General features: G+C 33.5%; 3 protein-coding genes across 3 annotated transcripts; all 3 read right to left on the bottom strand.

Annotated features, from left to right (window-relative positions):
• Positions 1–1,801: 1,801 nt before the first annotated feature.
• Positions 1,802–6,279, bottom strand: HELRODRAFT_106963 (hypothetical protein; the record flags this gene model as incomplete). The annotated part of the gene is made up of 13 exons (XM_009024479.1): positions 1,802–1,877; positions 2,332–2,446; positions 2,738–3,010; positions 3,092–3,162; positions 3,253–3,342; positions 3,466–3,668; positions 3,857–3,943; positions 4,149–4,279; positions 4,496–4,640; positions 4,764–4,875; positions 4,946–5,151; positions 5,295–5,555; positions 5,961–6,279. Coding segments are annotated over 13 exons (2,088 nt in total), but the record flags the coding sequence as incomplete, so codon positions are not given.
• A 2,606-nt stretch (positions 6,280–8,885) lies between these two features.
• On the bottom strand, positions 8,886–17,641 carry HELRODRAFT_185032 (hypothetical protein). The gene is made up of 14 exons (XM_009024478.1): positions 17,546–17,641; positions 16,994–17,314; positions 16,758–16,862; positions 15,982–16,049; positions 15,755–15,913; positions 15,242–15,433; positions 14,805–14,887; positions 14,373–14,442; positions 14,060–14,188; positions 13,108–13,191; positions 12,340–12,438; positions 11,482–11,959; positions 10,978–11,444; positions 8,886–9,053 (listed from the first exon to the last, which is right to left on the bottom strand). The coding sequence occupies exons 2-12, from the start codon at positions 17,172–17,174 to the stop codon at positions 11,594–11,596; spliced, it is 1,536 nt and encodes a 511-aa protein (XP_009022726.1). The 5' UTR covers positions 17,175–17,314; positions 17,546–17,641; the 3' UTR covers positions 8,886–9,053; positions 10,978–11,444; positions 11,482–11,593.
• A 4,294-nt stretch (positions 17,642–21,935) lies between these two features.
• HELRODRAFT_162203 (hypothetical protein) lies at positions 21,936–25,694 on the bottom strand (the record flags this gene model as incomplete). The annotated part of the gene is made up of 3 exons (XM_009024477.1): positions 21,936–23,066; positions 23,299–23,473; positions 25,606–25,694. The coding sequence occupies 3 exons, from the start codon at positions 25,692–25,694 to the stop codon at positions 21,936–21,938; spliced, it is 1,395 nt and encodes a 464-aa protein (XP_009022725.1).
• Positions 25,695–26,054: the final 360 nt, after the last annotated feature.

Below are 26,054 nucleotides of genomic sequence, written 5' to 3'. Positions count from 1 at the left end.
AGTGGAAACTTATAATTACATAAATTATTATTAAAAAAATTAAAATGAAAATTCTTTCGTAGGTGTTAATGATGTAAAATTTGAAAATTTACAGGTTTTAACTTAACAAATAGCGTACCACTGGTTAGTATTAGGTCCAGTTTTTTATTATTTACGTAGGGTATATGACAAGTTAGATATTAAATTATTTTGTTTGTTTGACACAAATGTTTTAACTTCCATAATAAAATTTAGGTTTCTTTCTAAGCCTAAAACAACTTAAAGCGATTTTGAAAGTTTTTGTTAGACGTCTTACGCTCTTGCCTTTTTTGTAACCCTTCAGCCCATTCAAAACGCAACATAATTTGATAGTTCAGCCATCTAAAACGTTCCAAGCGGAACTCAAACCAACTCTTTGTAAAGTTTTTGAACATCACATAAATGACTTATACAAAAAGTTTATTATGAAAATTGTCGATAGAAAAATTAGCTTTCAAAGATATGGAGTTTCATCTTAAATAATTTTTTACGAGAACTTTGCAAAATAGCATTTTGAAGTTAAAAATTTGAATTTTTCAATTTTGAGAGATGCTTGAAATATTAACCTAAACGAAAGATGACGAGATCAAAGTAATATGCTTGAAAATTTTTACCACATAACATGAAAAAAATTTAACACGTAAATGTCGAAAGTTTAAAAATCACCAGTTGTACATTTGAAATACTAATTCAGACTTCTACGTAAAAATTAAAATTCAAAATTAAAACAGTTTAAAAGTAGAAATAACTCATTAAATTTAATTAATATTTTTTGTATCTCGATGACATTTTCGACGCATCCAAAACAATTTCTTTATCGGTGTCTTTATCAGAAGCATTTCTCTGATTGCCATCTATACTATCTGGACTGTGTATGACGATGGATTCTAACGGCGCTGCTCTATCGCTGCTCTCTTCTTCCTTCGAAGATTCCTCAGATCGATCGTCATCGTCCCCATCACCGAGGTAGCCATAATTTTTTTGCCAGTAAGCAGGAGGCGGGTCAAAAGATGAAGTTCTATTTCTGTATTTTAAAAAAATATTCAAACAAAAAATGTAAAATTGCTTAATAGGATTACATTTCACAAAATTCTAACAAGTTCTCTAAGTCTAAAGTCAATGTTAACATGTGTTTTAACAATTTATTATATATAACATGCATGGAATAAGATATCAATTTTTAAAGTTATACATAAGTTTGGGCTAAAAAATGGCCTCCTTGTAAATAAGGTTAAATTATATTAAGTACTTTTTAGTTTGTTTATAAGTAATAAAAAGCAGCTGACCCGTCACTATCAAGATATTCCCTGAGGTTGGGTGGAACGACGCCAGCCGACTGCGATACGATGGGGTTGTAATCTTCCGACTCGTAATTTAGTGATTTCCACGGTATAGGTAGATCGTGGTCATCCATTTTGCTACTTTCTTCTTTCTCTTGTTTTATTTTATTTATCATAGCGGCTGTAAAAGTTAATTTATTATTTGCTCATCATACGTTAGTTTATGAAAATTAATTGTGAGTTAGTAACATAAGAGACGGATTTAAATTAAACCAATACAGCCATATTAAACCACTTTTACAAACAAATAAATATAATTTTACTAGAATTTTTAGTCCAACCTCTTTTGCTGGGTTCGATGCTGCCCAAATCAAGGAAGCTGACGCTTTTTTTTGACTTGCAGAGGCCGTTTTGTGTTTCACGTTTGTTTTCAAAAACGTTTTGACTTTCTTTCGTGTATGAAATTTGACCTTGTGCATTATTTGCATCATCGTGCGGATCGTCGTTCAGTTCAATGACGCTGTTCTCTACGGTGTCTGACTCTAATGAATTCTGCTGCTTGTGTACCGCTTTAACTCTCTGCTCAAATTAATTAACTTTTTTACATTAACAACTTTAACCTGTATATAAATAAATTTATACACTTAATATATTTATATTATGTATACGAATATATATACATATGTGTGTAACTGATAATTATAACTATTATTTTCATGTAAATTTAGTATAGAAATTGAAATATAACGTTTGAGTTTAACGCCGATCGGAAAACGTGTGCGTTATATAATCACTCTCAATCATAATAGATGTGCAATTTCGAAGCTGATATTACTTATGCTTGTTAAAAATATCTTATAGGAAAGTCTGAAATTTTATGGTTAGTGCTTCATTCACATTCACAGGGGTAGAAAAAAAATTAAAATTTTATATAATTGCAATAGACATTACAATTTGTCAAAATTTGATGACAAGTCATTAGTGAATTATAACTACAAATTATTAAAAACACCGATATAAATGCTAACATTACCAAAATAGGGCCAGCAATATCTTCAGAGATATGATGAATTTTGTTGGCCTCTTCATTTTTATCACGGAACATCATATCCTGGTGTAGAGTTCTCGACAGGCTCGCTGTCGATTCCCTGGAATTAATTAAACCGACCGATCATTCGACCGAATATAACCTTGCGTTCATTTCATTCGATCGCTGTTCGATCGAGCGTTTTAATTAAAAACAGGTTTTCATTAATTATTCATTATGTAATTATTTTTAACTTTTCAACAAACAGTTTCATCCTTTATACATATAAATGTTTTGATCATTTACTATACATTCATTTATCAATAGGCATAGGCTAAAGTTTTATTTTAATCAAAATTCATATAAAAAATGTAAAAACTCTTGTTAAACTAACAAAATACAACAAACTTACCACCAATTTTTGCGCTGCATAATGACTCCTCGCGGAATATTGGCCATGGATGACGTGGAGCCAACGTTGAAAGAGGACGGACTCCTGTTTAAATCAAGAGATGACATGTCTCTAAACAGCAACGACTTTCCGTGGTCACTGCGCTGCAGATGGTGCTTTGCCGCTTTCTGGTTGATCTGGTTGTACACGCTCAATATTTGCCAACCTCGTGTTCTTGGATTGGACTTTCCAACGATCAGCGGCTTTAGAAAGTTGTTATTCCAGGTCGAAAATCTTTAATAAGCAAAAAAAATTAATTTAATAAATGGTTGCCAATCATTTTGTGCATTTAATTAAAATATTTTAAATAATGACCTTTCCCTTAGTTGATGATGACCCGATTGGCCGGTTATATCTTCGAAACCTCCCATTACGTGATCGGTGAACTGAATTTTAATAGTAATGCAGTTAGAAACTTTTTCATTTGTAGAAGTATTCTCAACTTTCATAAAGTAAGGACAAGGATTTCAACATACCCTATTCATGATTTTTTCTCCTATAGTTGGTTTTCTATGCTGCTGTCTTTTAACTTTTAAAAATTTCACCAACGGCTCAATTGTGGTGCCCTTAAATTGTAAATCATCATAAAAATATTTTCCTATTGGTAAAAATAATTATTTTCATCTCATAAAGGATAATGAAAGTAAGGATAATAAAGGATATAAAAGGATATGATAAGAAGTGCATACCATGGCAAGATTGGTGAAATAAATGACGAGGACTGTGGTTGTGATAAACATCTTACGGTGTGGGAAGCCATGCGGGTCGAGAAGAAGGACCAGGGCAAATGCAATGGCCCCTCTCAATCCACCGTAGGCCATGACAAACTGGTCAATCTTTGTCAACTTTACAACTCTTATCATGTTGGCGAAGTACGTTTGCACTATGACACCTTTGCATAATTTAAGAGGGAAATATAATGCTTTCACGCTCTGCGGCCATTTGAAAAGAGTTAAAATAACATGATAAATAACATCAAAAATTAACAAATTTGCGTGTTATTTAAATATTAAAATGTTATAATTGTCATAGAGTAGTTGTCGGTTATGCCGACTATATACACAAACAAGCTTTGCTAACATATTGTCCTGAAAATAAGACAAAATATGAGCGTCAGGATGCAAAATGCCGTGTCCCAGTGGTGTACGTCACTAACTGCTGACATGCCTTCAAAAGAATGAAACAAATTTACAAATTAAATTAATTTCTAATTAAATTAAAATGTATTTTAATTCATGAACAAAATGCGGTGTACATCTGTTAAGATCCAACAGTGTAATTTTCATTCTAATACTTTTTATTTGTTTTTATTGCAGCGAGTATCTTCTCAGGACTGTAATACAAAAATTTGTTTGCATAGTTTCTTACTGACCGATATACATGAAGACGATGGTCTCACTGGCCTGTGCGAACATCTTCAGGACAACGTGGATGGCCTTGTTCGACTTCTCACTGTAGTTCGCTTCTACGTACTTCCTCATCGTTATGCCACAAAAAGTGCAACTGAGTCGTTTTTTCGTTCATCATCATTTCAGTGTTTCAATTATTTTATGCAAACTTTAAAATATACACAAAATTTATTTGAAAAAATGTCATCTTGGTTATTTGATGTTGAAAGTTTTACCGCTAAAAATTATTTGAGTTATTAATTTTATTATAATAACAAATTCGAATAAACCAAGTCATTTAACTGTTGTAAAAAAACTCTCTACAACTAACGATATAATGCCAGATAAATGGAACATTTCTGCAATGATGAAACTCAAATAGCCGATAACGAGGACCAGCAATGGTTCCATCTTCCTTTGATGTTTTGTGAATCGAGACATGAAACCTGCCAACAAGCCCAGCAGCATTCCAATCCCTTTTGTAAATTTAAAATGAACATTTTTAAACAACGGCTAACAAAACTGAATATCTTCTCGACGTAGTTTTTTTCTATAAATTGTGCACATTTTCTTTAACGTTAAAAATGTTTACTACGCACCTGTGGCTCCGAAGACAATGACAAAGAACGAAGCAATGCCGGCTATGATGTCGATTCCTTGAATGTTTTCAATTCCAATCTCACTGAATCCTTCGAACAAATGATACAACACCTAGAAAATTAAAGTGCAACTTAATCGCATTTGATGTTTTTTTTATTAATAATTAAACGTCGCAACAAACCACTGAGATGCCGTCATTGAGGAGCGATTCGCCGAATACTATAATGTACAACATTTCGTTAACTTGTACCGACTCGAAAACAGCCAAGACTGCGACAGGATCGACAGCTGCCAGCAAACTTCCCAGCACGAGAGCATGCAACAAGAGCAGAGGTGATTCAAAATTTTGGAAGCCTCCTCCTTCATAAACACCGTACAAAGCAAAACCTGCATGACCAAGTTCAATTAGGTTAATTAGTTATAACGAAATCATCAATTGTTATTCATCCTATATTAGGTTAACTTCGAATAATTTGCATAAAACTACATATGAAGTAATTCGAATTCAACTACAAGTGACACAAACAAACCTAATAAAAGATTATTGAGAAGTGTTCCTAGGATGGCGTATAGCAGAATGGTGCCGAGTTGGTCAAAGAAGGCCCTGGCAGGCATGTAGTAGCCAGCGTCGAGAATGATGGGAGGCAGCAGGACCAGGAAGAAGATGGTCGTGTTCACTTCGTACATGCGCTCGCCCGCCAAGTAGAGAAAAACTCCAAAAATGACACCAATAATGATGAGAAGGCAGGATTCTGGAAAGATGCGACTCAGGTATTTCTCCCAATGGAAAACTAAAACAAATTTTCAGTAAAATTATGTTTAAGCACGATCATTAACATCCGTATAATATAATTAATGTCGTTTCATCTTCAACAAAATTAGACTGAAACATAAATTTGTAAACTATATCTCCAATAATCCAAATTAATTTATATGCTTCATGAAACCTTTTAATGCAAACATTATTTAATAAAGAATCTTATGTGGTTTTTTTAGCTAAAATTGCAATTTGGTATAACACCGAAAAATTTTTTTTTGCAATTTTAGCGTTCATATGTTAAACAATATTTTAAAACTATTAACGTAAAAATAACTTGTATTATAAACACATTGCTACTTATTATAAGAAAACATTTATAACCATATGTTGTTAAGATGGAATAATTAAATTTTTAGAATAAAAATAAAAAACTCACAAAGTTTAGCACAGACGGCATAAAGTATCCAAATGCCAACGATAAAAGGCACTTTGACGTAATTGAAATCAAATTTAGCCACTTGGAACCTTTCCTCATGTTCTTCCTCCTCGCCAGCCTCTCCGTGTCCACTTTCTGCAGATCCATGTCCACTTTCAGCTGGTTCATGCCCACCTGCTGCGTTACTTCCATGTTTTTCTGGTGCTTTCTCGCTGCTCTCTGCTTTGCTGTCATGTTCGGCCGGTTGGTTGCTTGTTGCACATTTTAAAATCAAACCAGACAGAAAAATGACGACTAAAAATTTTTTATATGCAGACATTTCGGTCTTCTCAAAGTAATGATGATCTTAGAACATGAATATAGTTTCACAATGTTACTAGCTAAATTTATTTATTGATAAAATAATTATTACGAATTTTTAAGTTAAATATTTTAATTTAAAACTTCAAAAACGAACAGTAAGCCTAGCAACGTACTTTTCAAGAGCAGTTACAATAAATTAGTTAATTTTCTCGAAAAAGTTTCAGAAATAATCTCCCACAACTCTATAATCATTCAACATCAGCAGCCAAGTTTGAATTGAAACTTTGTAAAGATTGGCTGGCAGTTTTTATAGTCGTGCGTTCTCTGTGTTCAGCCACTTGTAACTCATCGCTCACGTGCATAATTACGAATTATAGAGAGTTCACTGAAGTCGAATGTATGCAAATATTCAAATAATCAATATTGAATATCCACAATCTAATAAATTGAATAATATTTAAATAATATATGAAACTTTAAAGGAAAGAAATTTAAATAAAATTACATAACGTAGCAACACAAACCCAGTATGTGCAGTACATACTACAGGTATGTATTAAAGCATTAGGACCTATCAAACATAAAGTGGAGTAGCCACAGTATGCCGCATTGTGTGTGTGTGTGTTGTGTGTGTTGTGTGTGTGTGTGTGTGTGTGTGTGCGTATTTATAAATTATTGTTTGAATGTGTGTGTGTATGTGTGTGTGTATGTGTGTGTGTGTGTGTGTGTGTGTGTGTGTGTGTGTGTGTGTGTGTGTGTGTGTGTGTGTGTGTGTGTGTGTGTGTGTGTGTTAGAAATAGTTTAAAGAAATGCCACAATCATTTTAAAACATCGACATGAATGTATTGGCATTGATGTTGTATGGCAGGCATATTTTGATCACATGCATACATACGTGAATGGGCGTTTATGTATATATAATTCATAATGTATATATAATTCATAATGTATATATATATATATGTGTGTGTATATATATATATATATATATTTTATATATTTCTGTCTGTGCATATAATTCATGAGTTGACTGAAATTTAAATGAATTAAACGCCTGATTAGCTAGAAAGAATATTTTCGTCATCAGCAAATTGATTTGTGTCTGAATTAATACTGCATCTGTTTGCATCGTGTTGTTCTTATCATCATATTATAAGAGCGGGTACAACAGTAACGTTTTGGGGTTGTCCATTATACATTTTTGTGAAAAAATAGATAAGTAAATAAATGATATAAATGTAGAAATATAGAAACGCCGTTTATTCACTCATAAATGAGCAATCATGGAGTCATGCGAACGTTTGGAAATTGTTGGATGGATAAAGATTGGAGGTTTAGAGATTTCATTTTGTGCGTGTAAGGTTCGTAAGTGTATGCGTGGTCTGCATCTGCCTGTGTGTATGCGGGGCTTATGTACATGGCTGAGTTGGAAAAAAAATGTAGAACAAAAAACATACAAAGAAAGAGACAGAGAGAGAGATAGAGAGAGAGAGAGAGAGAGGAGAGAGAGAGAGAGAAAATGAGAAATAGTGAGAAAGATAAAAGATTTGACTGTTTTTTTTTATTCATATTACTAGTTAAATAGGAAAGCGTAGAAATACTTCACCATCTAATAGAACGGTTTGATTTTTTCAAAATAAGATTTGCTGTTCTGAATGGTTGCAGAACTCATGCCGCCTGTCTTTTCACACATTCACTTGTTTAGAATGCTAATATTTGTTTGTTTTGGAACTAATTAATTAAATAATTAATTAATTAGGTATTTTGGTGGTTCTTGATTTTTTGTTTGTTTTGTTTATCATTGTTATCTTTAGCAAATGAACTTCACTGCATTAATCTAACTAAATCAAAAGTTTAGCGCTCACACCATAAAATCTGCGAAAAATCTTGTAAAGAAATGGCAGTCAAATTAAAAAATCCGCACAGATTTCTCTGTAAAACAAACGAAACTAACATAAACACGCGCGCACACGCACACCAACATCCATACAACTATGCGTAGAATCTTGCACGCAAACATAGCAACAAACACACAAAAATGAACGAAAGAATGTTTACACGAAACGAACACACATTGATTAGCACGCACGCACAAATGAACACTCGGCTGCGGAAAATTAAAAATTAATTTATTGAGATGTTAAAATATTGGGTTTGTCACGTTGAATTGGCAACAAAACAAAGTGCTTCATCATTTATTCTATTAATATGTTAATTTAATTATTAATTTCGTTGGCCTACTTACTGTTACAATTTAATTAAATCAACATTTTAATTTTATGCACGCATATGTATATATATATATATATATATATATATATATATATATATATATATATATATATATATATAATAATAATAATAATAAATGAGAATTGAAATTAGAGTTGAGCGTAGACAATTTCTAAGTTCGGTGGACTGTGACGTAACATCATTCCGTCCATCGTTCCATCATTCTTTTCCACCATTCATCCTTTCATCCATTCAACAATACATCCATTCAACAGTAAAACATATGTTGTTTAATTATATATATATATATATATATATATATATATTTAATTAAAATTAAATATATATATAAATATATTACATACAAACACACACATACAAATATAAACACCAGATTTTGTTTTGATATTCAGAGAATTGATGAACCGTCTATGAGTGCATGACTGCCCGAATTAAAATATATGAAAATCATTTCTTTGTGGACAAGTGAACAATAAATACTTGTGTACAATTAATTAAACAATTACACTCAGACACACACGCACAGACGCGTGCACACTAGACTGTTTAAAAAAAAATGTTTTTAAAACAATGCATCATCCTGTAAAAATTTCAATTAAAAAGGATAAGTATTAGTGACCTCTCAAATCACATTTTGTTTTTTTATGAAGCCTGAATGATTTTTTTTGGTGTTTGGGGTTTTTAAAATATTTTTACATGTTTTTATAAAACATTATAGAAGTTTATTGTTTGGAGAAGACAAAGAATTTGCCAAACAAGAAGAGAAAAGATTAAAAAAGAAACTAAGCAAGAATTAAAAACAAGAAAAACCTAATAAAAAGAGAAACATAGCCAATTATGAAGAAGATGATGATAATTCAACATCAACAGATGACATAAGCGATAAGTCTGATGAGGAAGTAGGGTGTCAGCAAATACCATCAGAATCAAATTGCAGGAAGTACTCCGATATCTCCTAAAACTAATGAACTTAAAAAAAGGTGTCAAGTAGATGACCCACTGTTCATGGTAAGTCTAGATCGTACAAAAACAACTTATAGGGAAGCCATGCACATTGTGGCTTTAGCATTAAAGGCAGTTCTAATACTGGTTCTAATACTGGCATTCATACTGGTGTTATAACAATAATTCAGAAATCCTTTAATAAACATTTCTTGTTTTTAGCATGCAGGCATCATATTCTTAAAATTATTGGAACAGCTTTATTTGATTTATTTTTCACTTCATCTGGCCCTCAAATTGCTATTTTTAGTAGATTTAAAAATCAATGGCCATCAATTAATCAGTTAAAATATGCATCGATTGACAAGGTAACAACTGGTTGTTCTTTGACTAATTATGAAATATTGTAGCTAAAGCAAAATCGTGTAACTATCGTGTAACTTCTTCAAGACCAACTGCAAAATACTCAACCTCGACATGGTTACTTGCAATTGATTAGGCTTTCTCTCATAACTCTTGGAGTTTTAGATCCTACTGCTGTACAAGTCACTCCTCCAGGAGCTTATCACAGGGCTCGCTGGATGGCAAAAGGAATTTATTGTTTGAAGATTTTTTGATTTCGTGAGCAACTGAAGTTAACTGCACATGAGCTACAAGCATTAAAGAGACTTTATATGTAAAGGCATGGTTTTGTGCGGCAAACAGATGTAGTGCTCCTTACAATGATTTATGTCTTCTTCAAACTCAGGAATTATTTGAAAAAGTTGATTGCAAAGTTGGAAAAGAAGCAATGGAAAAAATTAAAAAGAATCTTTGGTATCTTGTTGGAATGACATTTGTTTCAGATTTGGTTAATGTCGATGAGAAAAGGCTTATGGTTAAAGCATTACATAAACCAGCAAAAAAAATGATGTTAGAAAAGTAGATCCAAAACACATAAGTTCTTTCAAATCCAAGATTTTGTCAGGTTTTGTGACAAAACAGTCTTTAAATTTATTTTCTACATTGAAACTCAGTCAAAATTCTTTTTGCTTTGATCCAGAAGTATGGCCACAACTAGAGGATTACAATAATTGAAAAGAGATAGGGTCTGCAGTACGGGTAGTTAATGATTGTGTTGAGCGAGCAGTTAAATTGGCATCTGATTTTAATACAGCACTTACTCATGATGAAAATCAGCACCAGTTGATGTATCAGGTGATTGAGCATCACAGGAAATTAATGAATGAACCTTAGAAAAAGAACTATACTGATTCAGACATTACTTTATAATAAAACAATATATAAATATTCATAATAAATTAAAAACAATTATTTTTTATTAATTTAAAAAAATGCTTTAAAAAACTGAATTTTCTGAACAATCTCATCAATGAGAGGTCACTTAACAATGTTTGATTTTATTGATTTTGGTGTTTGTCTTTATATCATCAAATGACACAAAATAAATCCCTATGCAAATCTGGTTTGAAAAAAAATTTTTTTTCTTAATAAAAATAAAACGGTCTAGTGCACACACATACACACACACGCACGCACGCACTTTGTGGTTTTAAAATGGCGTGTGAATGTAAATTATTGATCTGATGGTGATGGGAGTCTGTTGCATTCCATTTCATTTATGACTTGCTTTGCAGAATAAAAAACTGTCTTCAATTTATTTTCTGCACTGGGCGTCATTTCAAAGTTTATACAAATGGCACCTCCTGTTAAATGTGGATTAATGAACAAAATGAAAAACGATAGCTAATTTGTTTTTTTCTTTAATCTCGGACATATACATCATGCATACCATCATGTAACCAAATCTTCTTCGTGAGATGCATTGGAATTTAATATAAATATCAAGAAAGAAAATGCTGACGGAATAACGTGGAAAAATTAGCGTTGACAGAGGTTATATAAAAAAAAATCAAATTTAAATCAAACGTAAAAATGGCGTTTAAATGGTGATCTGATTGATGTAAACGTTTAAAAAATTATTACCAGTTAATGAAATGAAAATGTTTCGCGAAATTATTACCAGTTAATCACGCTGGTCCTGTTCTAACTCACACAAACATTTTTTACATTCGACAATAAAAGTCCAACGAAGTCAATCAGCTGATGGAAAATTATCTCAGCTTTCTTCTAATTTAATTTTTTTCATGTAGGCCATCTGTCGAATGTTTCGCGACATCGTTCAGCATCTGCTGTCCGTCTTCCATGACGTCGTTGATTCTCTTGCTGCTGTTGATGATGACGCTTCCTACTTCATACTTCATCTTCTTATCCTTCAGTTTGACACTTTCGTTCTCGTCGTTACCAAAATTATTGTTGCATTTGCTGCAGCCGTTACAGTTGCTGGTCGTTGTGGTGGCGTTGTTGTTGTTGTTGTTGTTGTTGTTGTTGATATCCACGTAGTGTTGCTTGCAAAACTCGGTTATTCGTTCACACGCCTCTCTCACGATATGCTCAGGTACTGTTAGAACTATGCGGAAGTAGTCTGGGAACTGGAAGCACTGGGATTGATTAGTTGATTGGTTGGTTGGATGGCTGGTGAGGATTGGTTAGTGATGATTGGTTGGTGATGACTGGTTGGCGATGATTGATTGGTGATGATTGGTCGGTGATGATTGGTTGGCAATGGTTGACTGTTGCATTTGTATGATACAAATTAAAAAAACTGCCAATTAAACATTGTTTAACGTTACAATTTATGAAAATGTTTGGAAATTAAACTTTAACACAAGAATTTTAAACCATATTTTGAAACATAAACAATATGAAAAACGAGTAAAAAATAACAAAAAAATTAAACACACACACACATAAACAAACAAACAAACACATAAACAACCTTGATAAAAAGGTAGAAAGAATAGAAGTGCTAATAACTTACAGCAGCGGGTAGGCAGAACACAGACTGTTGTGTCACAAGATTCTGCGTGAAGTCCAAATCATTTTTGAAGTTTGGAAAGTTTTTCATGCTGATGCCGACCTGTTTGTTTGTTTGAGTGTGCGCTTGTTTGTTTATATGAATGCATTTGTGTGTGTGTGTTTGTGTACGTACGTGTTAATATTGTAAAAATCTTTGCGTACGTATCTAGCTATAGCAGAATTTCATGCAAGCATAGCGGCTTCACGTGACTCAATGCCACACATAATGTTTTAAGAAGTTATTGTAACAAGTTGAACGTTCTATTTTTTTAAATATTTTTAATAACGATGTGAGTAGAATGAAAAAGTAAATCCATCCACTTCCCTTTCAAAGGGCAGTGTTTTCTTAAAGAGATGAGGTCTCATAAGGTTGCTTCATTGGAAGATTTGAAAACAAAAGTGCTTACAATAAATGACATCTACAAAACAAACCATTTGGTTTTAATTATGATCAGATGCCTGCCAAGTAGGGCACGTTGAAACATTTGCTTGATTTTGAGATGTCAAGTTTAATGAAAGTGCGGTGTTTTTAAGAGAGCTAGAAGTGATGTAAACGTGCAAACGTGCAGCGTGCAAACACTGAATAAATGCTTGCGTGCTTGCTCACTTCATGCATTTAATCGCAATTGAACATACAGTTTATATTAATAAGCAAACTTTACAACAAATGAAAAACATTCTGATGCAATGTGAATATATTATGAACAGATTAGAAATGAACCATACAGACCATCATATACATGGCTCCAGACGGCATGATGGGTTTCAATCCTTTGCACTTGCTTAGCATCTCATAGCAGCATCTGGCGTTGTTCTAGCAACATGATATCAACAACAAATTAAATGTTTGAGTTTTATCGAAAATATTTTGAAATGTTTATCCTAAATTTTCAAAAGTCAGCTTAGTCAAAAATTCAGTTCAGAAGAGTTGTGCTAAACAGCGGAGCGGGCAGAGGTAGAGTGCCTGGCCTGGCGTTGAAGTGATCGAATTTAAATGCAAAGTATTTCCCTACATTTACATGCTAAAGTTTACAATGTGGCGTTTATTCACGTGGGAATGAAATTATATAATTAATTAATTAATTGGTTGATTTATAGTTGCTGTTGTGCGGTGGTCTGCTTCAAATGCAAGAAGAAAGAACGCTGCAATAGTAAGCTCAACTGAACAGTGCGTTGTTGTTTAGCAAGTCCACGCTATCACGTGTTTATGGGGGTAGAGAATTGTCGTTGAACATTTTAAAGATGCTGCTGCATATATCATATCTTAGTGGTTCATTTATTGAATGATTAAAAACATTCCGTCGTTTATACGGCATTTGAAGTGCATTTTTCAATCTACAACGTTTTGATATATCATACATGAGTGTTACAGAAAATGTTACGACGCATATTGTTGTTGTGTTAATAATTCAGTTATGTGTGTCATAGTGCAAGCCAGCAGTGTGATTTACGTAATCATAATTTATAAATAGAACTTCAAAATTGTTTGATTTGCATGTGAAGGTCGCACGATGTTTCAGTTGTTTTCTTAGTTGCTTCATTCATCAAACAAAGTTCAAAGAATTACGACGACATCGCGAGAATGTTCAGGCAAAGTCCACCGACTTCTAAAGAAGTTGACATATGCTCCACACAAACAAACCCATTCAAAATATTTTTATCCAAACGAACACGTAGCCTACCTGACATAAATTGGTGGAGTTTTTGAAGTAATGTTCGGGTGTGTGCGTGAGGATGGATTGCAAGGCCCCCTGGATGAACGAAGTTGGACCGAGGATACGCTGGGTCAGCGCTTGCAAACCTTTCCGAACCTGCCACATCATTCAAATAATTCGTGTTGCCATTTTATTAGTGTATTTAATTGTACAACAACAACAGCGTTTGAAAAATATTAAGTTGCTTACTCAACATATTTTCAGATTTTAAAATTTTAAAATTTTGTTATTATCAAATAGCGATTATAATAATATATAAAACCATTCAGCATAATACAACCTCGAGATTGAATAACTTGAGGGGGTCGTGAACGAGCACCCACCCCATCCTCCAGCCTGGCACAAGGTACCTTAAGGTTCATTTCAGTGAAGATTCACGTTGTTATTCATCGTAATCAAATAAACATAAAGTTGTATTGTATGTAACTAATTTTATACATACACTTACTTTATTTCACGCCACTGAAAACTCAAGATAATAATATAATAACAATTTAAATTAATGAATTTTCAACTACCAAAGTTCTAAAACATTGCAACTGTTTGATTCACATTATTTATACAAAATTTATTATTTGTTTGAATTATCTTTGCCCCATAGATGCACTAATGTATAACGTAACATACAACTATGAAGAAGAAAATAACATGCAAATTGATAACAAACAAAAACTGAAACGGTAATCAGAAAAAAAAGAAAATGGAAATGAACTTCTTAGTGAGACCACCGCATGTGAGGATTGGCACGATGGATGACAGCGAAGCAAATGAATGGAACTCCTCACCTTCAAACACCTTTCATTTAGTTTTTTCGGTTTGAAATGTTCTCGTAAAAAGAATATAAATGCTCACGTCAGCAATATTACTCATTACTGAATTAATTTTGATACAAATTAAAATAAGGATTACAATAAAAATTTGATAAACAAAAGATCTCTTATTAAACTTTTTTCTTCGTTTTTAAAAATAAAACACTACAAATATTGTTATTGCGTTTACACGATGTTTACATTGAGACATAAATTAACCGCATATCACATTAAATAGGAAAATAGTGCAACTATAAAACGTTAACAAAAAAGTATTTCCAATAAAAGAGGATCATGACAGCAACATTAACATTAAATGGCAGTAACATTGATGACTAACAAAATCAGCGTAGACTTCATCAGCCACGATGGGCAGTTGGTACTTTTCGGCCAACTTCAAGATGTCCATGATGTGCTCCTTCGTCCAGACGGATCCACAGGGATTGGAGGGATTGTTGATGACGATCAACGTCGTCTTCGAATCAATGAGGGACTCCATGTGCAACAAATCTGCCTCCCATAAACGATCCGCCTGTTTGGGGCAAATTCACTTTCGTTCCATTTATCCCTATAACTGTTTGTTTTGGAGCCATTAATAAAACTGTTTCTTCAAAATTTTATGCGTGGACTGATGAGTTTTAATAATTAAATATTTTAATATGAACGGATGAAAAATATTTAATACGTTAGATCAAAAAATTAATTAATTGTTTATATTACAAATTTTAATTTTGCGTAAATCAAAATGATATATGTGTTGAAAATTAATATTTGAAAAGTTAATCGAATCCAAAATTTTATATATGCCAAAGCAAAATAGAATAAAATGAAGAACAGAAAAGTTAAAACTAACAACGAGGTCGTAGTATTTGCACTCGATGGAGTAGGAGTGAGCAAGAACCTGGTAGAGGGAGAAACCAGGCCTGGGAACAAGGATGTTGTCACCGGAGCCAGCAAGCACCGAGATGGCAAGATCCAACGCACCCGAACATCCGCATGTTAAAAACACATCCTACAAGTTTGTTGCAAACATTTAAAATTTTATTCCGACATATTTCAGAGCAACAAAGTTAAAATAACCTCAGCCGTTAGAATGGAAGTTGGTGTGGAGTAATGCTTGGCTACTGCATCTCTCGCGTCGTCGTAACCTGCCATGAAGAAGGTTGGAGTTAAGCGCAGGCGTAGCCGGGGTTTTGTTTCGGGTGGGCGATTTAAAAAACATTGTTTCATATTTTTGAGGTTGTATAAACAAACTAGAAATCTTATGCTTTCTCAAAAATTGAACTAGCTTCATTTGCAAAAAAAATCAAACTTTATCTCTCCCTCCATGAGTTAGCGTATTTACTCCATAGCGTACAAACTCATCTCGTACAATTAGAATGTACAGTACACATACACGCAGCATACGCGTATAAACACACACCCATGCATTTGAAAATAACATCCGTTTACACGGCCATGATTCATGTACATAACCATTTACTATTACCATTATTCATTTTATTATTAATGGTAAACTGTGGCTGTGAGTGCGCCTGATATCTCTGTTACAGTCACTCTTCGTGACCATCAGCGATGTTGCAGCTCATCAATTTCAATCATGAACATACCTTACATTCACATTGCTGTAATCAAATTTTTCAGTATGTCGCAAAAAGTACAATACAAAAATGTTCAACTTTTAGAACTATCAATTTAAAATAAAACTATTTAAATTAATTTTAACTTTTTTTTTACAATGGCGATATTTTATTATACTTCGGGGGAGGGGGTTTGAACCCCAGAACAACGATGTGTTATTCTTAGTAAAGAAGATGTTTAATAACACTATGAAATCATCTAATAAGCCTGCTGACCCATTGAAGGGGAATAGCCATTCCTCAACTGGCACTTCAGTGACTTCTCAACGGCCTGCAATATTTCGTCACAGACGGGCAGGTTGCCAAACGTCGTTGGATCTCCTGCAGTCCAATTAATTATTTTCGCTTGGTTTAAACAATCTGTTAACTAAATTCTAAATATAATATTGACAATCAACTTTCTTAAAATTTAAAAAAATAAATCATGAATTCAATTATATGTCATTACATACCTATAGAGAGAGCAATCATTTTTTTGTCCGGATTAGGAATTAACTTCATGTTATCGACGATATTTCTGATGGGGTTGAATGTGTTGCGGGCCATCCAGGAGGCTCGCACTGACTTCCATCCACGTTTTGTGTCCTCGGACTTTTGAGGGAGGATTTGATTGTTGGTCGGTCGATGAGACATGCTTTTTGATCTGTTGTTTGTCCTTTGTTGTTTGTTTGTTTGTTTGCTTTGCTTACTTGCTTATCCGTATGTGTGTTTGTTGAATGTTTTGTTCGTTCAATTTTTTTCTTCGTTTTAAACTCTACTTCCCTAAAATTTTTCTGAAATAAAAAAAAATACTTTTAATTAAAACAGATCCTTGTCTCGGATATTAGAAAAAATAGAGATAGGTGAGGATGAGTCGTTATATTTTTTTCTAATGTACAAACTTTAATTAATTTACTAGTATTGCAACCAAATTTAAACAAGACCGACGACGCGACATTCCAAGCGATCACCGCGTGTCATTCCTTGCGCAATCAATATCTTAAACGATAAAAAAAACAACTCGCTGTAGCATTCAAGTCCCGATGTGATATGATTGATGAATCCACTCACTGTTCAGCGGTTGTATTTAAAATTAATTTTTCAATTTATTTTAGATAACAATTTTTTCATAGCCAACGGAGCTCTGAGAACAATGTATACTACTTATATATATATATATATATATATATATATATATATTCCATCATCTGAGTATTTATATTTATTTATCATAATTTTTATGTGTATATATATATATATATATATATATATTATATATATATATATATACGAAGGTGAAGAAACATAAATTATTTTACGTGTTTAACATTTTATTACTTTCATGATTTACGCACGCCACACACACACACACACACACACACACACGTACACACACGTACACTCACAACATATACGTGTGCACACTCACATACACTTATATTTGCAAACACATAATCACAAACACGCGCGCACACACACTTTATTTGCTTCATGATCGGTGTATGAAGACGTTCAAATGAATGTCACAAAGTTTTTATCCAAATATGCAACAATAAAGCCACACTGTTTTTTAACATTTGAGGGCGTTAAACGGTATCGTCTTTCGTGCTGGTTTAAAAATGTTGGAAGCAGTGATTTTAATAACTGATTAATTTATGAGAACGTCGAACGTCATTTAGAGCCCAAACACAGCGTAACAGTTATGCAAGGCATGTTTTACATAATTCTAAATAACTTTAGTAGTCAGCTGAATGATCAAATGCATTTTGTGGAAATCTATTTCAGTACAGTAGGAGAAGAGTCTGCAATAAAAAATTTTGTTGAACACTGAATGATGTTTCTCAATTGATTTGTTTATTTAATTAAAAGCATTTATTTAGTGAGAGATGCTGGGCAAATAAGCAGCCTGTCTTCCTTGGTCAGTCATAATTTTCAATGTGATCAATGTTTCCTTATTTGGTTTTCAATGCTACTTGTGTTTAACTTCTCGATGATGAATACAGGTTTTCATTTTCCACAATCGTATGAAATTATTTGATTTTAATGCCACAAGTGATGAACAACAATGAAATTTACAAAAAAGCAACGAACATGCATCAGAATGGAAGTAAAATTATGTATTGAAAATACTTACTTGCGCAGTTTAATTAGCAGCGCGTTAATCATAAATGCTTGAAAGGCTGCAGAAATTTAATGTTTGAACCCAAGGTGTGTGGTTGGTGCCAAGTTCACCGACGTTGTGCTGAACATCTGGGTTCTATAAACAACTTCAAACGATGACAACTCGTTTGATTGTTTGCTGAAGGAATGCTTTGCGGCTGCTGGACGCATTATTTTATTATCATTAAATATCTGTCGATCTACTTACTGAAGGTAAATATAAATACAAATAAATATTCATTGTTGGTATATATCCAGTCGTTTGTATGTTTGTACCGCACACGCAAATACACAGAAACACAGCACACACATATAATTAAATAAATTTTCTATTTTTGTGAGGATGTTACACAACGTGGAAGACTTACAGCCAGTCAGACATCAAAATTGAAGTCTCTAGCGATTAAATTTAATCAGAAAAATATTTATGACCACGCTACTTGTAACCTTAATTTTGTACGATGGTTATACAATCACAATTGTTACTTCATGATACTAGGTCAATGAATACTACTGTGGGTGTGTCTGTGGGTGTGTGTGTGTGTGTGTGTGTGTGTGTGTGTGTGTGTGTGTGTGTGTGTGTAAACATTGTTAGTAACATACCGTAGCATGCACTTGAAAGGTGTGCCATCTATTGCTTGAGAAGTTTTTTGAATTTATACTTTATGTTGAAAAGTATAACTCTTTACAAAAAGATGGGTTTGAGTGGTAATAAAAACAATGTAAATTTGGAATTGTTCCAATGTTGTAAACCATCATTGCTATCATATGATCAAAGTAGTTTAAGACAAGATAAAAAAAATTTTTTGTGACCTCACCTAACCATATCAAGTGTTATTAATCAAAATAGGCAGAGGTAACAAATATTTTCAATTTACGAGAAGAAAACTTTGTTTATGCTTATATTTTTTAACATGCGGCTTATATGGTGTGCACGGGCCTATGAAACTAAACATTGGAAATATCGATCGGCAAGCGGTTCGTTTTTCCATTTGCCCTCCTGTTCTGGTAACAACTACGGCGTGAAAGAAACGTGCGTACGGAGACTTTCAGCAATAAATAACATTGAACCTTCCACATGAATGACTATGTAGGAGTTACTATTAAAATTAGTTTTTTAATTTACTCATCCAAGCCTCTATTAATACCTATGCAAGCATGGAACGTTGTTTTTAATTGTTTCACACACGAAATAGAGACAATTAAATAAGTGTGAATTGAGCGAAATAGTCGTCGTTGTTTTTAAACTTTCAAGCAATTTCATCACAAATTTCTGACTTCACATTTGCAAATACGACATGTAATAATACAATGACAAACTTAAACACGTCAAGCACACGCACGCACACACACACACAGATACACTTTTAAATTAAAAATAATACGTTTTGAAGATCAGAGTGAAATAATTAAAAATTCAGGCAAACTGCTTGATGAAAATTGAATGTGCCCTGAATGTCCTAAAACTGAATGTGTCCTGTTTGGCTGGGATCTGAGGAGAAAGGATAAGATTTGATGTAATATGATGAGTTGGAATGTGATGTGATGTGGTATAGCAATACGAAGAGGTATTTTGAAATGTGACGTTGCAATGGATTGGACTGGACAAACACCAGAGGCATGTAGAGATGCTATGTGAAGAGGAGAACGTAAGACGCCCTGCTCATATTAATCAAAATATTTTAATAAATGAAGCAAGTGAACGGAGCATGAAAGATGGATGCATTTGTGGCTATTGTTTTGACCATCCTATCCATCATTTTTAATCACCAACAATATATCAACAACAAAATGATAATATGTTTCTACTATTTTTCGTTTTGTTTAGTTTGAAAATTCAAATGGTAGATGTTTTAATGTGGCAACTTGGACGAATATTCAATTTTATACTTTTAAAACATTATGCTCAACAAGATGTAAGCCCAGCAAACGTTAACAAAAACATCAAACAATAATTTTACAGACAACAATATTTTTGGTCGAACATTTCCATAAACTTTCATTTAGTTAAAAAAGATTTTTTTTAGAAACAATGCTCACATAGGCAATTTTTCATATGAAATGATATTCATGATGTATTTGTAGGAACACTTAGTAACGTATTTGATTTATTTATAAAGTTATTTATTAATTTAATCAATTCAATTTGGTCTAGTTATTAATTAAAGCATTACGTTGAAAATGAACAAGCGTACCAAGTTAAGCTTAATTGGACAATGGGAAGCCGTCGAAAAATCTATTACGAGATTTGTGCTGTAGCACAAGCATATGATACATATGTTATGTTGATTTAACATAAGCGCGGTAGAGTAGGACGGTTATAGTGAATCCCAGTTAAACGCAGTTCGTTACTTTATGCGTTTTCAATGAATCAAAAAACTGATCATCATTTTTAATTGAACAATATGTCCAATGAATGTCAGAATAAATTTGACCATTCTAAACACGTACATATACACATATTCTCTCTCTTTCTCGCTCTCTCTTTCGCCATCTCCCTTTCTATATATATTTATTCATTAATTAAATTTTTAGTTCTGTTTTTCATTTTGAAAAAATTTCCAACTGGATTTCATAAATTTTATTTTCACTAATAACAGCACTTACAGAACACAAACGCGTTTTTAACAAAATAATGACATCACAAACAATTTAAAAACGAAATATTTTAAAAGGTAAATTGAGGTTTAAACATAAAAAAATAGAATAAATTTATAATTTGTCGATTGTATATGTTCTTAATAAATACTATCAAAAGTAAAATCGTATTCAATTTTATCTTTGCGTCTCACCACAGCACTTTAACTTAGGAAATGAATATCTAGCCAACAATTAATAATGAGTGCTTTTCAGAAAGATTACTCAGACAAGAATTGAGTGAACACGAAGCTGCAAGTTTAATATGGACATTCGCATTCCATGGATTGACTCAACTATAATAACGAATCCATAGATAGATTAGTAATAAATAAATAATTAATTTATTGATAATTAATTATCTAATCAGCAATGACGACAATGATTCTATTTGCAGACAATAACAAGTTGATATATTATAACGTTAAATTGAAGAAGTTATGAGGAATGAACGGGTGCGTGTAACAAATTTTCAACAAATCAAAAACAAATGCTGATACACGGTTGAATGTGTTAATTACTAGATCAAGAAATGCTTAGTAAAGTTTGAAAAAAAACCAGTTCAGTTAATATAATTGTATGTTTTCAGTTTAAATTAATAAATAAAATAAAATTTAGTTAAACACTCTGTGGATTATGAATAGAAGCAGTCCTGAAAGTCATGATGTATCTGCTGGGATGACGACCTGCCGAATCTGAATGACTGTGTTTAATAATACTTTTGAAGTGGTTGTTCAGTTTGGTGTCTTCCTGAGCGGAGGAGGTGTGCGCCGTAATGTTGAGTGGAGAGTTGAGGTTGACGCTGTGAGCTGAGATGTTGTTTGGCGAGTTGCGGTTGGTGCTGGTCATGTTGAAACGGTGCGTCTGGTGGAGGTAGGAGGTGTTCTGGTAGATGAATGTCTTGGGGTCGTTCGTTTTTTTTATGCATAAATATCGCATTCTATGCTTCAAAATTTGCCTGAATCGCTGCCGAAAAACAAAATAAATAACAAAATTGATGGAGAAACTGATGATGATCAAGAGGTTAGTGATGTTGGCGAACGTGATGAAGATGGTGGGGCAGTGAGGGAATGATCCAGGGTTGTGAGGCGATGAGTTGGGCGCCACTTTTGTAAACTTGCCAATGAACCTGGACATCTGCAGTATGCGATCGGGCGTATGACATATGACCATTATCATGACGATGGCGATCATAACCACAGTTATGTTTGCTTCGTTCGATCCCTTGTAGTTTCGACTGAAGTTTTGCAAACGCATCTTAAGTTTCCTCAATTCTTTCACCAATTTGCAGTTGAGTCCGATGAGGATGATGAGTGGTGTCACGAGAACGAATATGGTGTACACAACTTCGTATATGAAAGAGATGTGGCCAACGTTGTCACTGGTCATGAACGAGGCAGTGGTCGTGTTCGTCACGTTGTTAAAAGTTGATGAGTTGTAAAAGTAGAGGAAACTAACTGATTGGGGCTGATAATGTTGTTGATGTTGTTGTTGGTGCTGCTGCTGTTGTTGTTGTTGTAGTTGTTGCTGATTTTGGTAGTCTTCGTACGAAACATCACCATCGCCGTCCAGGAAACCATCATCAGCCGAAGATAACAACGTTGCAGCTGTTGCTGTGGTGCTGGATGTGGTCGAGAGAGTGTTACAGTTAGTTGAATATGACGTCGTCTGGTTCTTGCTCATCTTCACTGAAACGAAGAACCAGCGCGGTAGGTTGCTGAGCAGACTGAACAGGAACACACCAGCTATCTGAGGTTGCAATTTTCATGGCAGTTAACAAAATTTTACATTCATTTTGAATTCAGGCAAGTAACGTAACATTAGTTAAGTTAGTTAACAATTCATTTAAAGAAATCTTTCACTGTCAGCTAAGCATATTAAATAAAATTACAGTAGGATATCAGCTTATTTTTCTACATAAAATTAAAGTTAGTTTAGAAATTGTCAACATTAAAGTTCAAACCCTGAAAATTACACAAACCTGCATTTTGACGACTTTTGAAGAGACCATGTTGGCCTTCAGGGGTCTGCAGACGGCGATGTACCTGTTGATGGCCAGGAGCACGGTGATCCAGATGCTGGCTGCCTGGAAGGAGTTGGAGATTACTTCGATGGGGGGCAGGGCGTCTGTTCGCTGGATTATTTTGGCCGTTTCACTGTGGATGTGCAAATGTTTTTAATGCTGGTAACGATTCAAGCTCATAGTAGGGAGACGGAAATGTAAGCATTTTTACATTTGGTTGTGTTCGTTATTTACGTAGATGATGTAATGATGTTGAACTGTGATAGCATTTAAAATATTCACATGAAAATTTGTTTGATGGCCATTTATTGTATAAAAGTTTTAGCACAGTTACAAAAAAAAGTAATGTTAATGTAAAATCGATCATCACACATGAAATGAACAACGTTTGAAACAATTTTTAAATGTTTTTTTTTATCTTATAATAAATTCTTAAAGCAAACAAATTAAGTTATAAGTGCTGCTATGCAAGGAATGTTGAAAATTTATTTACGTGTGTAAGTGTCGTTTAAATAAATAAATAAATGAATGAATAAATAAAAAAATAAATAAATAAATTGATATAGCAAGACACTCATTGCTGGTTGGGTTATTTCCTATTATTATTTTTGATTTCTTGTTTATTTGCCTCTATAGAAAAGCACAAAAATGTCAATTTTCAATTAAAAATTAACTCAACTGTTATTGTTAGGTTGGTGAGAATAAATTATTTAAAAAACACATTCAACCCAAAAAGTATACGTTGCAAGCACGCCTACATAGATATTTCAACTCTAACATCAATGGATTCGAAGTTTTTATGCGTGGAATTGACTGAATTAAAGAGGGATGACGTATTTGGAAAAGCAAAAGTAAAATAGAATGATTTGTTCAACATGCACACATGCATGCAACATGCATGCAACATGCACAAATGCATGTTGCACGTACACAAATTCTCTCACATTCATATGTACATGCACATCGCAGGTACGCTTAAAATTAACAAACTACGGAACGTATCTATAGTCCAGTTTTTGTGCTTTTCAAGTATTCGTTTGTCATTTTCTGCATTTGAATTTTTCTGTCAGATTTGCTTATTTTGGCGAGTATTTCTTTAGACAAGCAGATTGCCAATAAAACCGTCGAGAGAGTGATGAGGATATAAGCCTAAAAGAAAAAACTGACAACAATTACAAAATGATAATATTGTACGTGGCGTTTTCAGGGGTAAATGTCGGCTTGTATTTGTATTGTAATAAACGATCCCTATTTGCACGTGACATCAATAACGAAATGACGCTAACAATAGAGGCAACAACATCAATATCAACTATGTTAACATCAAGAAAAAAACAAGAATAGTAAGCGAAATTAGCTCAACAACAACAGCAGCAGCAAATAATATCGTTATCACCATTATCACCACCATCATCAGCAACAAACTCATCACCACCACCATCAACAACAACAGCAAACACATCATCATCACAACCACTGCCGTCACCGTCATCATCAACAACAACCGCAACGAAGCAACAACAGCAGCGAAAAAATCGTACGTCCTTCTGGATTGTCCACCAAAATTTTTCTTCGAACTCTGGATCAGCAACTATCACCGTTCATCCATTAAACCAGATCATTCCACATTTTTGTGTTGCTCGTCCTATAAATGTATATTTGCATGTTTGCTCGGCTTGCATGCTCGTACGATTCCGTGTTTCCATGTTGGTATATTTATATGCTTAAATGTTTGCATGATTCTATATTTTCCAGTCAGTGCCTAATGAAGTACGTGTTTGCATGCACGTTCAAATTTTTATATCGAGTGTGTGTGTGTGTGTGTCTGTGTTTATGTGTGTGTGTTTTATATGTGTGCGTAAGTTTTTCTGTGTGTGTGTGTTTTTGTGCGTGTTTCAGTAATTCAGGATCATTGTAAGTTAATGTGTATGTGCCTTTGTTCATGCCTCCTTCGTGTTTGTGTGTGTTCGGGCGGATGTTTACCAAAAAAAACTTTCAGTTTTTGCATTATTATTTTAATGGGCGTTATCGTCATTACGTTAAGCATTGTTGTCGCTGCTAACACCACGTCATCATCATTTCCATCTAACTCGTTACCGTTACTGTTATTGCTATCATCATCATCATCATCGTTCTCATCATCATCATCGTTAACATCATCATCATCATCCAAATCATCATCTCTATCATCGTCATCCTCATCATCATCATAATCGTTGACATTATTTTGTATAACAATCGTTGCCATAAAAATCATAATCGGACATGAGATCATAATCGTCTGACAGTAACTTCCTTAAAAAATTCTTCTCAACGAGCATCGAGGAGTCAGCTGCTTCCTTCACTTCACTCATTTCTGTCATTCACTCATCTCTTAAGAGTTTCTCAACTATTTTTAACAAGGAGATAATCATTCAGTAAGACTCTCTTGAAAGAAAATTCGATCCTTTGTCCAAAATAGATTTTTGAAATCATTGATTGTTAATAATAAAAAGAACCCATCTGTAGGCCACCTAGAATGCTCGCTTTAGAAACAGAAACTTTCAGTTGTAGATGGAGAAACAAACGGAGTATTGAGAAGAAATGGAATTAAGATGAAGATCTAACGCAAAAAAAACTGACTCCTAGTTTAATGTGAAACTTATAATCTTCACAACATCTGGTAGAATATACCACTGTACAGTTATTTATGCTGTGTAACATAATGCAGGTAT

Source organism: Helobdella robusta, assembly GCF_000326865.2.
Source record: "Helobdella robusta unplaced genomic scaffold HELROscaffold_4, whole genome shotgun sequence".
Taxonomy (NCBI): domain Eukaryota; kingdom Metazoa; phylum Annelida; class Clitellata; order Rhynchobdellida; family Glossiphoniidae; genus Helobdella; species Helobdella robusta.
This window is presented reverse-complemented; position numbering and strand designations above follow the sequence as displayed.